Source organism: Rhineura floridana, chromosome 3 (genome assembly GCF_030035675.1).
Source record: "Rhineura floridana isolate rRhiFlo1 chromosome 3, rRhiFlo1.hap2, whole genome shotgun sequence".
NCBI classification, from domain to species: Eukaryota; Metazoa; Chordata; class Lepidosauria; order Squamata; family Rhineuridae; genus Rhineura; species Rhineura floridana.
This window is the reverse complement of record NC_084482.1, coordinates 158,673,971-158,688,144: the sequence shown is the minus strand read 5'-3', so window position 1 is coordinate 158,688,144 and position 14,174 is coordinate 158,673,971. Positions and strand designations below refer to the sequence as shown.

The 14,174-nt window shown below is 41.2% G+C and overlaps 1 protein-coding gene across 8 annotated transcripts in view; it reads right to left on the bottom strand.

Moving 5' to 3' along the window:
• The window catches only part of TMCC1 (transmembrane and coiled-coil domain family 1), a 196,425-nt gene that overhangs the window by 7,737 nt on the left and 174,514 nt on the right, over positions 1–14,174 (bottom strand). For 6 of the 8 annotated variants that reach the window (XM_061618478.1, XM_061618477.1, XM_061618476.1 and 3 more), the window contains one exon: positions 9,065–9,996. In XM_061618478.1, the coding sequence (XP_061474462.1) occupies positions 9,065–9,996 (932 nt within the window). Of the gene's footprint in view, positions 1–9,064; positions 9,997–10,998; positions 11,104–11,841; positions 11,899–14,174 lie in introns of those variants that run through there. The other 2 variants (XM_061618484.1, XM_061618483.1) reach the window with 2 other exon arrangements.

The following is a 14,174-nucleotide window of genomic DNA, read 5'->3' as shown; positions in this document are numbered from 1 at the left end:
CAAGTAGCTACTAGACTGAACTCAAGGTGCTAGTACTGGTGTACAAAGCCTATACATCTTAAGACCAGGATACCTAAAAGATAGTCTCATCCCCTTATAGCCCCAACTGATCAAAGAACTGCAGGAGAGGGCCTCCTGCAGATATCTCATCAGGGGGTCTGTTCCATTTTATATAGGAATTGGGCCTTCAGTGTGGTGGCATCTACCGTTTGGAACTCCCTCCAGTTACACATCAGACAGGTGTTGTCTGTAATCTCTTTCTGGCACCTTCTTCTTTCACCCAGCTTTTTAAGTGGAAATTTTATCCTAGTCTGTTTGTATTGTTTTAAATATATATATTATAATAAATAATAAAATAATAAAATTTTATTTATGAGTCGCCCATCTGGCCGAGTTAATGGCCACTCTAGGCGACGTACATTTACATAGTAAAATACAATAAAAACCAATGAAAACCAAAACAATAATTAATATACCGGTATTAAAAGCAACCCACTCCAGAGATCCCATAGGCCTGCCTGAACAGCCAGGTCTTCAAGGCCCGGCGGAAACCTATCAGGGAAGGGGCATGGCGAAGGTCAAAAGGAAGGGAATTCCAGAGGGTGGGGGCCATAATCGAGAATGCCCTCTCTCTAGTCCGCACCAGCCTCGCTATCTTAACTGGTGGGACCGAGAGAAGGTCTTGTGTGGCTGATCTCGTCAGGCGGCATAATTGGTGATGCTGGAGGCGCTCCTTCAGATAAACTGGGCCGAAACCATATAGGGCTTTGAAGGTCAACACCAACACCTTCATTTAAATATATGAATATATTGTTGATGTTCTTACTGTTAAATTGCCTTAGAATGCTTCATGGGAAACCATTCATAAATGAAATAAATAAATAATTCATTCCACATTAGGGCAGCAATGCTATGCGGCCTTACGTGAGAGTAAGCACTGCTGAATACAATGGGATTTGTTTCTTAGTGAATATGCATAGGGTTAGTCTGCAGGAACATGATTTCCCATGCAAAGGCTGACTTCATGAATCGACTTGAGTTATTAAACAACCACAAAAACGTGACTAGTCTGCTCTTTTTATTTTCTTCAGGAGATGATGATGTGAATGGCTAACTCCAAGGCTGAACAATAAAAAGCACTGATTTACATATTGTTAGATGCAATGTGCCTATAATTACAAAAGTACTCTACAAACACTTAAGTATAGTTATGTCCATACTTCTCTAATGATTAGAGTTGGACTATGAAAAGTTAAGAGCACCTTAGCATTTGGCACAGCAAATCCAATTAGAAATAGCCAAAAAGTACTATTATATATTGATTGGCTTCCTTCAAAGGAATTTTTTCAACACTTATTTACAAACAAGCATTCCATTTAGTTACAAATGATGAGGATTTGACAATGTTCACCCCTAATTTAGAGAAATGATGAAGGAAGAAAGAGATTGGCATTATGCCCTCCATTTTAAGAAGCTATGCAAACTGCATGTTTGTGCACAGCTTAATTTGTGCTCAGCCCTAGCATCTCTTTTCTATGCCCAAGTCTCTCTCTCTCTCTCTCTCTGTGTGAGTGAGTGAGAGAGAGAGAGAGTTTGAAAGTGCTTCTGAAGAGGTACAAAGCCACTTCCATAATCACTTATTAGGAAGCCCCATTAAGGAAAGATTTTATAGATCAGTTGGTAGCATTTCCAGGGGTACTCCAGACCTAGCCTCTCTGCCCAGGAACTAAGCACTGTTTTCATGGAAGCCTTAAAATATCTATACTCTCTAGGCCAAAGAACCACCCACTGCTTTTACAGATGGAATTCATATTTTGCTCCCTTTCCACAGTTGACTAGACATATTTCATTTTCTTTGTCAAATTTAACCTGATCAGAATTTCTTTAACATGAAAATAAACCTACCCTGGCTATTCCCTGCATCACCTTTTGGTTGACTGGGCAGCTCTTATTATGGCAATGGCTTTGAGAAAAGGCTTCGAGGAGCCTTCCATCCAGACAGCTGCCATCACAGCAAACTGAGTAATGTACAGACCTGAGCTTAGCACGACCACAGTAAGGTTGGTGGTTGACATGAAGTGTCTGAAGTGGATGCTGTATGTTATTGTTTTGCCTGTATGCTCCTAAACTGGGTTGCAGTATTTTAAGAGTAATTGGTTTTAACATCTTAATAGTTTAATCCTGTTTTAATGCTGATTTTATATGTTTATATGTTTTATATTTTTATAGGTTCTTAATGATGTGTACTTGTTTTTATCTGGAAGCCGCCTTGAGTTCCAGTTTGGAAAAAGGGCGGGGTATAAATAAAGACAATAATAATAATAATAATAATAATAATAATAATTTTGCTCCCCCCTTCCATGCTGAACAGGTTTATCCTACACTTGGTTTTATTGTATAAAAAATTAAAATAAGGGCTGTTTTACTGTGTTTTGTGTGTTTTATTGATTTTTCTATAAGCTGAATTTTATTTTATAAAGAAAAGCAGGGTATGAATTTCAAACATAGGAAAGTGCACCTTCGAATTCAAGGGTTTCAATTTTTTTGTGTAGTGAGACACATCCAGGTTTTACATACAGCACAATTTATTGCTGTTCACATACCACACGTGAGCACAACGACACATGGAATAAACATAACCAGATAACCTTGCGCAACTATAATAATATACAGTTAACAAGAGCCCTAGGTTGCCTCATCAACTCTAATCTTGATCTGACAGGGCTACTGAACATTCTAAAACTCTAATCAGATTCTAGATTGTGTGGAGGCTGCTGCAGCTGGTATAGAACATTATGGACTGCCTCTAGAGAAGCCTAGATCACTTCACATCAATGCTATAGTATATATGTGGGGGCTCTCGATAGACTTCCGAGTGTAAATTTAAAGGTGCCCAGTGACAATAATAGGCTCAAATGAGGGTGTCTCAAACTGTGGGTCAAGATCAGAGGGGTGTCCCAACATGTTTGCACAATGAAGGTCTTTCTCTCCCCCCCTCCCATTTCTGAGGCTGTTTCTTTTTTATGAGACTGACAACGCACCATGACTGTTATCAGCCCCTTTAAGAGACAGGCTAGCTTGTTCCATCCCCACTATGCCATGCTTAAATTATTTTCAAACATATGCTGTCTAGATATTTGTATTAAAACAACAATAACAACCACACATACATCCAGTGTTTACTTTTGATGTGATATTCTTGCATTTGCTGCTGTAAATGCGAAAAGTAGCACTTGAAAGCTTAGCACAGAGGTGAATCCCAAAAGGTTGAGCCAGTTTATACATAGTTCTCACTTCAGAACTGGCTTACAAGGGAGCCTCCGCTACCCACCCTATGATTGCCTTGGTAATGGCGGTGGCGAGACTGATTCTGATCAACATCCCTCTATTCTTGCAATATTCAAAGGGGGCAGGGGGCAGAATTTGGCTTGGATAAAGCATACTGAAGAGCACACTCTTTCCAAGCGAAATAGCTCCTACCCATCCTCTCATCAGGTAATTGCTTCAGGACAAAGGAAGGATGATTTTACTCAGCGTCCCTCTGTCACAGGTGCTTTCACAGTGTGTGTGCTGAGAGTGAGAAAGTCTGGCTCAGACAAACTAAAAGGGCAGAATTTGGCATAGAGACCATCTTCCCACCACAGAGGAACCCTGGGGAGGACCCTGGGGAGGCTGACACTGTGTCATCCTTGATGTGGCAGTGGCTCCCTACAGTTTTCCTGGTGATTCCCTCTCCTAAAGAGGGAGATGGGATATATATTTTTGTAGTACTCTAGGTGGGTACTTACTACCTAGGCACTTTAGCATATGTGGATACTTGCAAATGACCTAATAGTTGGTGGCAATTTTGATTTGCTACAGTGCAAAAATACTTTTGCTGCTTCTGAAGTGGTGAACTACCTTCTCTTTAATAATGAGGAATCCAATGTTCTTTTTAGATGTCACAGCAGTGCTGTGGGATGACCCCATGGAAAAACAGCTCCCACACCTCTGTTGTAACATCTGTAGAACTCCTAAGACATAAACTGATGGAATGTACCACAACAATGTTTAAAAACCAATTGTTTTGATCTAGTTGTAAAAGGTATTAAATCAAACATTTCACTTCCTACTTCTATTTTTAAGTTGCAAATGCACATTTTTATATAAAAGAAGTGTGTGTGTGTCACAGGATGTGCCTGTAGGTTTGGTGGTAAGCTAAGCATCCACCAACTGTTCAAAAGCTACACATAATGTGTATCCCAACAGTTCTACTTTTTATAGCAGAATTTTGAATTGAGACTCTAAGTCTCCCTAATAAAGCTCTTGACTATATCTGCATAGAACAAAGCAGTAGAGTGCTAAAGAACTGATCTCAAGGCTATCTTGGTAGACAACAATTAAACAACATCAGAATAGAGATTAAGGGGATGAAACATACAAAAACTGAAATACAAATACAGCACAAATGAGTTTCTTAGGGGATCACGTGAAGACTAGCCAACTGAGTCCATCTAAGTTATATAAAGTCATTTTTCACTGTGTAAAAAAGAGTGACCTGTAAAAAGAAAGTCAACAGGAACTCATGATAGCTGTTTTATCAAGTAAATTATCAGCTGTATTCTAAAAGCTATTAAGCAACAGCCTGTTTTGGAGTTTGGTCTAGCTGACAAAGAAGCAATTGCAAAAGAACACAGATGGAGATAGAGTGAATTACTAAGACAGAAGTAGAAGGAGTGGACTGTGAGACCACATCAACTGTCCAACGGACAGACAGCACACCTTTTGCCAAAGCTTCTAATAACACGTGACATTACAGTACAGGGAGGAAAGGAGTGACTTGCAGAAATCATGTTGTTGTTGAAAAGTGCTGGCAGGGTGAGATCAGTGTGTGGGGAGTCAGAAGAACATAAGAGACAGCTCTAGCAACACCAAGTCCCAGTGAACACAAAGCAACTACAAGTCCAGCAACAAGGGAAGCCAAGACAAACAGGGAATGGCACACTAGACCAAAGACATAAGGCCAACTGCTCCAATTAGAGCAGAGATGGCCGAATATGGTGCCCTCTGGTTATTGTTGGACTACAACTCCCATCAGTCACAGCTAGCATGGCCAATGGTCAGGGAACTGCAGACCAACAATCTCTAAGGCACACCATGTTGGCTCTCTCTGCATTGAGAAATACAATTTTGGAATAGGAAACTGAACCCTTAGGTGTAATCCTATGATTTTTAATGTCGAGGTCATTTTTTTAACCACAGGAATGGAGAAAGTCTACCTTGAACTTTGACACTGGTTCTACCTGTGGCCTTCAACAAACTGCCTTATGTTTTCTTGGCTCTGGCATCAATCCTCACTGTACAGAGGCCAAGAGAGAATCTCATCTGTGGGATGTTTTAAAATAGATTTTACTAATTTCCCAACAAGGAACCAAGGATGAATCCTACCACTAGAAAAAGGGCAATGCTAGTTAATCACTAAGGCTTTTGATATGACTTATCAATTCCATGATAGCAATTTCCTTTCAGAGGCAAGTTTTGCTTATAAAGTCACAGAGACAGTGGGGGCTGGATGTCTGCCAAAACTCTTAGCCTAGCTATAGAATCTTCCTGACTGAGGTTCTACACAGATGCAGAACCCATACGTGTGACTGAACCTAGGAAGCTGCCTTATACTGAGTCAGACCATTGGTCCATCTAGCTCAGTACTGTCTACCCTGACTGGCAGAGGGGGTTCAGATCGGGGTCTCTCTCAGACATACCTGGAGATGCTGGGGATTGAACCTGGGACCTCCTGCGTGCAAAGCACATGCTAACCACTGAGCTAAGGCCCTTCCTACCACTTCATGGTGCAGAGACCACAAATAATACATTTATATTTTGCAAGAGTGTACTGTTTTCTCCTTGCAGCTTAGTACTATAGATATTAATTACAATTAAACTGGTTTAATATCTATAAACATAAAGAATAATAGTTTTGTGAGGGGGATAGAGACCTTATAGCATTCTCGGTACTACAATATTCCAATTCAAGTTTTTGTGATTGGGGCTATGACATTTAAACTAAATTAGCATGGATATACCTTACAACAGACAAGTGCAATTTGAGAAATTTTAAAAATCATGAAGACCCCTCTCCCCAGGTAAAAAGGGTATAGTCACCATAACGTCTGAGAAAAACTGGTAAGGGAACGGGCCATAGCTAGTGAAAGAGAACACACTTTGCATGCAGGAAACTGCAGGTTCAGTAAGTAGCATCACTAGTTAAAATCACCTTAAGCAGCAGGATTAGAAAAAACCTTTGTTTGAGAACTTATGAGCCTCCCCTGAGAACAGATAATAATGGCCTAGATGGCCCAATGGTTTTACATTGGGCAAGTACCACAGCTGAGTGGTAGAGCCCATGCTTTGCATGCACAACACCCCAGGTTCAAACCTCTGGCATCTCAGAGTAGGGCTGGAAAAACTCCCTCATGAAACTCTGCACAATTCTGAGCTAGATGTATGAATGGTCTGGCTCTGTATAAGGCAGCTTCCTATGCTCATAGGTATGAACTGTTTGTGGGGAAGTTTCAGTATCCAAAGGAGGTATGAGGCTGAGATGAACTCTTCATTCCTCCAAAGCCAAATGCAGGGAGCCACTTAATATTCCCGGGGTCTCCTACCATAATGTCTCACAGTTCAATTTATTAATACCCCTCCCCTATTCTATATTTTGCAAGGAAAATAAAGTGTGTCAGTTAAGGATGTTCTGTCAGCTCAGACAAGTTCACCTGACTATTCACAATAGACAATTATGCTTTCAGGCTGTATAATGCTCTTTAACATCTATATAAAGCCACTGGGAGCAATCATCAGGAGATTTGGGCTGCAATGTCATCAGTATGCGGATGACATGCAGCTCTATCTCTCATTTAAATCTTCACCAAGGCTGGCTGTGGAAACCCTGTCCAAGTGTCTGGAGTCGGTGAGTGGCTAGATGGGAAGGAATAAGCTGAAGCTGAATCCTGACAAAACCGAAGTGCTGTTTGTGGGAGACAAGGGAAGGCTGGGGGATATAGACCTGGTGCTTAACGGGGTACGATTGCCCTTGAAAGACCAGGTCCGTAGCCTGGGGGTCATTCTTGACTCCCAGCTGTCCATGGAGGCTCAAGTTTCAGCTGTGAGCCGGGCAGCTCTGTATCAACTCCATCTGATATGGAGGCTACGCCCCTACCTTCCCAACCATCTGCTCCCACCGGTGGTACATGCCCTGATCACCACTCGCCTAGACTACTGTAATGCGCTCTACATGGGGTTACCCTTGAAAACGGTTCGGAAATTACAGCTGGTACAGAATGCAGCGGCGCGTCTGATTGCAGGCAGCCGCCGTACAGATCACATCACTCCTGTGTTGAAGGAGTTGCATTGGTTACCGGTTGTGTACCCAACCCAATTCAAGGTGTTGGTTTTAACCTTTAAAATCCTATACGGTTGTGGCCCAGCCTATCTGAAGGAGCGCCTCCAGCATCAACAGGGATGCCGCTCAACAAGATCGACCTCAGAGGGCCTTCTCTGGATCCCACCAGTCAAAATAGCTAGGCTGGTGAGGACTCGAGAGAGGGCCTTCTCAATAGTGGCCCTCACCCTCTGGAACTCTCTCCCTGGTGATATACGCCATGCCCTGTCTATAATGAGTTTCCGCAGGACCCTGAAGACTTGGCTTTTTAGGCAGGCGTTTGAGATGGGCTAGTTTTTTACTGTTTTTAAATTTTAATTGTTTTATATACTGTTTTATCTTGTACGTCGCCCAGAGTGGCTGGACAACCAGCCAGATGGGTGACTAACAAATTTAATAATAAATAAATAAATAAAAATAAATAATATTTTTAGCACACATGATTATATGACACCTTGCAAGTCATTACAGTGGAATGGGCTTAATATATTGTTCAACTAGAGTCTTAAACACAAAGTTATCCAATGACAGAATATCAAAATTTCTTAAAGCTAGTTTCACAGAATACAGAAGGGTTATGAGAAATAACGCTTGAGGCAACACTGTTATTATACCAATTGTTAAACATCTCCATCTTGATTACTTAAAGATAATGGCATTTTACCATTACCCTTAAATCCAGTGAATCAGATGACAATATACTCTTAAAGTTACAATCACTATAAAAGGAATTTTAAAAATTGTGCTCTTTAAGGCCTACAAATGGCAGAGAAACAGTCAAAATTCATTAGTAATGCTTCAATGGATATCAAATCCCAGGGAGAGCTGACAAAGAACCTTAGGTAGGGTTATGCCAAATGCTACGTAAGTTATTTTGGCCAATAATGAAATAGGGCCCACTCATGCTTGGTTTGAGTAAAACTGAACAAATACTATCATCATAATACTGTATTAACATGTTTACTCAGCTCCATCGGCTTCAATGGAACTTACTTCCAGGTAAGTGTGTATTTGGATTGCAGCCTCAGTGTCCTCCTGATTTCAATATAAAGTCATGGATCAACAGGACCACATATTCCTCAAGATTCAATTACCTGAAGGCAGGGTATACTCTTTGGAGAGGCATAGGCACAGCTAATGCAGAACACTGTTGCCTGCACAGTGCATTCTGACACGTGTTGGGAGAATAGAAAACCAGTATTACAGCGACTGTACTGGCTGACAGCTTCCAGGGGCAATGCAAAGTCCTGGCTTTGACCTTTAATGTTTTACATGGCCTCAGAAGGTTTTCTCTCCTAGAACTCTCTGCCTCCTCTCATAATTTATGAAGATAATCAGAAAAGGTGCTAAAAATCCCTCATCCAACAGGATCAAGACTTTGGGATTGGCAGGACTTGTAACGCAGGGCTACCTAGATTTAAAAAATAGGATAGACACTCAAAATAGATGTGCTGTGAAAAGTAGCAAGCAGAAAGAGGTCAGGAAGAGAAGAAACCTGAACATGTAGAAGAGAATAATTATATATTTTTAAGAATGCTACCTGAAATCTGCAAGATTGTTAGCACTGAGTGAATGCATACGACCAGGTAGCTCTAGATGTGCCTTAGCTTTAGTAGCATCAGTGAAAGGTTGGATTGAAATGCTCACCGGTATCTCTCTTCCTGCAGAGCCTGCATTATCAGGGAATAATCCCTCTGATAGTGAACCTTAAGATTCTCAAATGATTCCTCCAGTCGTCCTTGCATCTCTCTGATCTCTTGAATCTCATGCAGTATTGCATCAAACCCTGAGCTCTGCATTTCTAGAGTGTTTGTTTTGGAGCTTGGCGCTCCCATGGGGATCCCGGTGGTGCTATTGGCCCCCACAGAGCCTGATGTGGCACTCGAACAATCTTCCTCACTGCCATATTTTGGGCTTGACTGAAAGTTATGAACACCTAAAGTCTTTCCCCCAGTTCCATCTTCTTGACCTTCTTCCAAGGAGTCCTTCAGATTAGAAATATTGTCTGCACTCCCAAATTTGTTCCTAATGAGTGAAGCAATCTCCCGGGGTTTTGAAACAACAGCCCCTGCTGCTGAATGGGTTGCCTGGGAGAAACTGGAAAGTCCACCCTTAACACTGTCAACCACTCCTTCACTGAAGCCAGTGACCTTTGCTCCCACATCCTTCAGCCCCTGGTGCATATCCCTCAAGACATCTTTGGGCTGGCGAGGGATACCATTCTGTTCAATCTCTCGCAGCTTCCGATGGTAGTGCTCTAGCTTCTTCTGCAATTGGAGGATTGTCTGAGCTGACTTCTGGTTCTTCTTCTCAAACACCTGCTTGATGCGGGCACTCTGCTGCTTGTCAGCATTATTGGCTAATTTTAGGTATTCTGCCACGTTGTCATCCCGAGCTGTTTGCTCTATTTTGATTTGCTCAGTCAACTTTAGTATTTTTTGCTGCAAGTGGGTGATGGCCACTTTCGTGCGCTGAGGATCTGGTGTTCCATCAACAGAATCTGCATTGATGCTGCACTCTGTGCTTGAGGCCACTGCACTAGACGTTTGTGCTAGACTACTTACATCTAATCGTTCGATCTAAAGAAAAAATAAGAAAGTGAACATTAAAGACTGCTTTAATAAGGAGCAACTCCCACCCAAAATACAATTTGCTTCTCTTACAAAGTAAAAATCTACTTTTATAAATTGGAAATTTTAATGATTAATATTTTTATTTCATCTCCTTAGCTATTACTCTTCCATTTTCAGGTGAAATCTCCAAATCAGTAAGAAGAATACTAGTGATCCTCCCCAGTTTTTGGAGAACTAAAAAGGAAGCAGCAAAGACATTTCATCAAGTTGTTAGCTTCAATAAAGCAAAGGGGTAACCTTTATCCTGTGCTTGGTCACATGACAGAAAGAGCAACACAATAATTCTAAAAGCTTTGCATTTCAAATAAAAATAGCAAGCAGAGTAGCTTGTTTATATAGCAAAAACCAATGAAATAATCCAGTACTCTAATGTGCAACTGTGTACTCATGCTTCCTTTCTATGGGCTTTATTGTGCCAGCACAGATAATTGTTTGTTGGTATATATTGTTGTGAATCGCTTTGTGAAATTTTGTTTGAAAATGAGTCTATACATTTTAAAAAAATAAAATAAATATAGGACCCTCAGATCTGTAAGAGTCTAGACCTATTCTAGAATGTTGGTGCAAATGGCCAAATAGATGGCAATCAAAGCAGGGTTTGTCCGTATGGGGTATCAATATCAAGGCAGTATCAAATGTTCCCAGAGGATTCCCCTTAGTTCTCATGTACCCAGCAGATAGCGTCTGAAAACTGCATCAATTTACAGAGTGAAAAAATTCCACAGCAGATGGAGATGCTGAAACTCTCCCAAATAAACTATACTGATATGTATGAAAGCCTTAAAAACACCTATGCAGTCATGTGAAAATGAAATTAGCATTTAACCTTCTCAACATATTGGCTGTCGATAAATACTTTACATAACTATAGTTAAGTTTCATTAAGTCTTCCAATCATTTTCTTTTCTTTTTTAAAAGCAAAAAAGCAGTCCCTTTTCTATATCATACCTTGGCTTTTCTGAGACGCAACAGCTGTTCCCAGTGCATGACTTGAACAAAGGAGCAACATGCCTACAATAGCTCTGCCGAAAGCTAATCCACACACGCTCCCTGAATGCAGTTAAATGAAGTCTCAAGGAAGGCAGAAACCAGTGAATCATTTAATTACTCAGCAGCTCCTCCCCAAACAGGGAAGGGTAACAGGAGTATGAAAAATAGCAACATGACATCATCTGAGGCACGGACTTTAAAATACAAGCACTCTCTTTTTTAAAAAAGCAGTCCAGAGAAAACAAAGGAAGCTGTAAAGACTTGCCAGCAGATGAAACATGATTCTGTCATACCTAACACACATAGATAATAACCTATGCAAAAGCCAAGCCTTTTGGAGCCAAAGGTAGCCTATCCATGGTGGAAGGCACCCAAGGTGGAATGGGCAATCTTTAAACCACACCAGCTTTCACAGTATGCTTTGCCAATGGAGCAAGCTAAGTTAATTTAAACAAAACAAAGAACAGAACAGTTTAAGAATTATTTATTTCTGACATGACCCAGTATTCAAACAAGTAGCTGTGCAGAAGTTTAAAGTACTATAGGATTTTTTTGGGGGGGGGGATTAGCCTTCTTAAAAATGGAAGAAAGCAAGTAAATACATACACATTTGTGCACAAATACAGATCTGAGCGGTACCACAACTCTGAGGGGGTGGTGGTGTGATAACTACCAGCCACATGTCCCATCAGCAGCAATGATCAGGGTCTGACCTAGGCAGGAATATTTAATTGCCTACACTAGGGAAAGATTGCCCAAATGCTATGGATATGGCAGAAACTGAGATGTAACAAGACGTACTTTACAACGAAATGGAAGCTGTTTCATTCACACTAGCTCTCCTGGGCAAGACTAACCTGCAAAAACAAACAAAACACACCTGTGTATACATGGAAGAAACAGCATTCTGCCAGTTCTGAAATTTTATACCACCTTTATGGAAAAATCAGACACAGAAACCACGGAACATGAAACCTGTCAAAGTCTTATGGAATGGTGGAAATCTGTCCACCCTATCCTCTGGTGGGGGACGGCTACACATGCTCTTGAAACATTTTTTCCCCCTATAGTCACTCTCAGACTTGAGATAGCCAGCCACTGTCACAGGCAGCTTTGTGTGCACTATTAGACTTTTGAATGTTTATCCCCTCCTCTATTAGATTTTGGCTGTGAAGCTAAAATCAATGACAACATACCTAACTATGGGAAAGATTCAGACATATGATTTTGAAACCACAACTTTTAAAAAGGCAATACTAGGAGCTTTAGTCAGCCTGTTAACTGAAACATGCAGCTAGTGAGGTAAATACTAACCCCACTTTTTGGCAAAAATTGAATTGCTTCCTGAAAGTAGAGCTCTGTGGGTAAACAGTTTCACTGCTCAGTATAAGCACTAATGGATCTCAGTTCCTTAAGAACTGAGTGCATGGCACACTGCACAATATAATCCCATAAGGATCATGTGAACACAGGATTCAATTTGCTTTCAATATGCAGCCCATCTCAGATTATGGAAAGCACTAACTAAGCTAAACATGTACTATATGGTTTGCGGTTTCTCTTTTTTCTAGGGCTCAGAATGGAGTGCACACACTATGACAAGTTCTTTTTCTCTACCTGTTCACTGACAATAAAACCCTCTTATTGTAACAATAATCAGGGTGGGTATATTCCAACCTAAGGTACATAGTGTTCAGCATATGCATATTTTGCTTAACTTTTGTTTCATTCACTGCACTTTACTGGGGAAAAAAAACTTTCCTTGACCAATAGCTAGTTTTATTGGGATGAAAGGACTTTCTTAAGCTTCTCAGTTGATGATGAGTTGAAGCTGGCTCTACAGTTGGTATTGCACAGTGGGGAGAAGAGCCTGGCTGGGAGTCCAGAGTCTGTGAGTTCAAATCCCTGCTCGTGTCTCCTGGGTGTCAAGGGCCAGCTAAAGATCACCCCCACAGTGAGTGGCTCAGGGGTTACGTGCCCTGCCACCTGTGCAGCCATGGGCAAGCTGCATAATCCCAAGAAGCCCAGTTGCCCCCCACCTCGCAGACAAGGAAGGGGCTCGCTTGTGCAGCTGTGGCAAGCAGAGCAGGCCCTAGCCATCTGGGGAGGACTAGCCTCAGAGGGAGGCAATGGTAAACCCCCTCTGAATACCGCTTACCATGAACACCCTATTCATAGGGTAGCCATAAGTCGGGATCGACTTGAAGGCAGTCCATTTCAATTTTGAAGCTGGCAAGTTATCCTGGCTACAGTCACATTTTTCTCCACTGTTGCTCTTGGACTGACTGGGAGGATGGTGGTGGAGGAGGAGGGGAGAGACAGATGGTACTCTGGTTTTTGTTCTGAAGTGAGCAGTTATACACACAGCATCAAACATGGAAAGCATCAAACTGATGAACAAGCATATACAAAATGTACTAACAGCCACCAACTTGAATACCTTTAAAAGAGGGTTAGATAAAATTTATGAAAGATAAGGCTATCAATGGCTACCAGCTATGATGGCCATGTTCTACTTCCAGTATCAAAGATGGCTTACTTCTGAATATCAGTTGCTAGTAAGCACAAGTGAGGAGCATTCTGCTGCATTCACCTACATGCTTGCAGGTGTCCCATAGGCATCTTGTTGGCCACTGTGACAACAAGATGAAGGGCCAGAATGGGACTTTGGTGTGATCCAGAAGTGCTCTTGTTCTTAAGCAGCATTTTGACCAAATCACTTATTTTAAAAGGTGTGCTTAAAGTTTCCTATCTGAAGTAGTAACTCACACTACGATTAGTCTGACAACACAGTGTTCCTTATTGTGTTCCAATTTCTTCAGAAACTGTGCGCAGAGGTGACAAACAAAAGAAAGAGGCTACATGCCTACGCACTTGTTGGACCATCCAATTGTTTTCAGATATCAGAAAACTGGGTCCAGAGCAATGTTGTGTCTTTATCTAGGGAGCAGCTACCTTGGGTTATTTATTTATTTATTTAAATTTGTATCCTGCCCTTCCTCCCAGCCCAGGGCGGCAAACAAAGCACTAAAACACATCATAAAAACAGACCTTAAAATACATTAAAACAAAACAGCATTAAAAACATTAAAAAAACAACTTTAAAAAAGGGTTAAAAACATTATTAAAAAAAT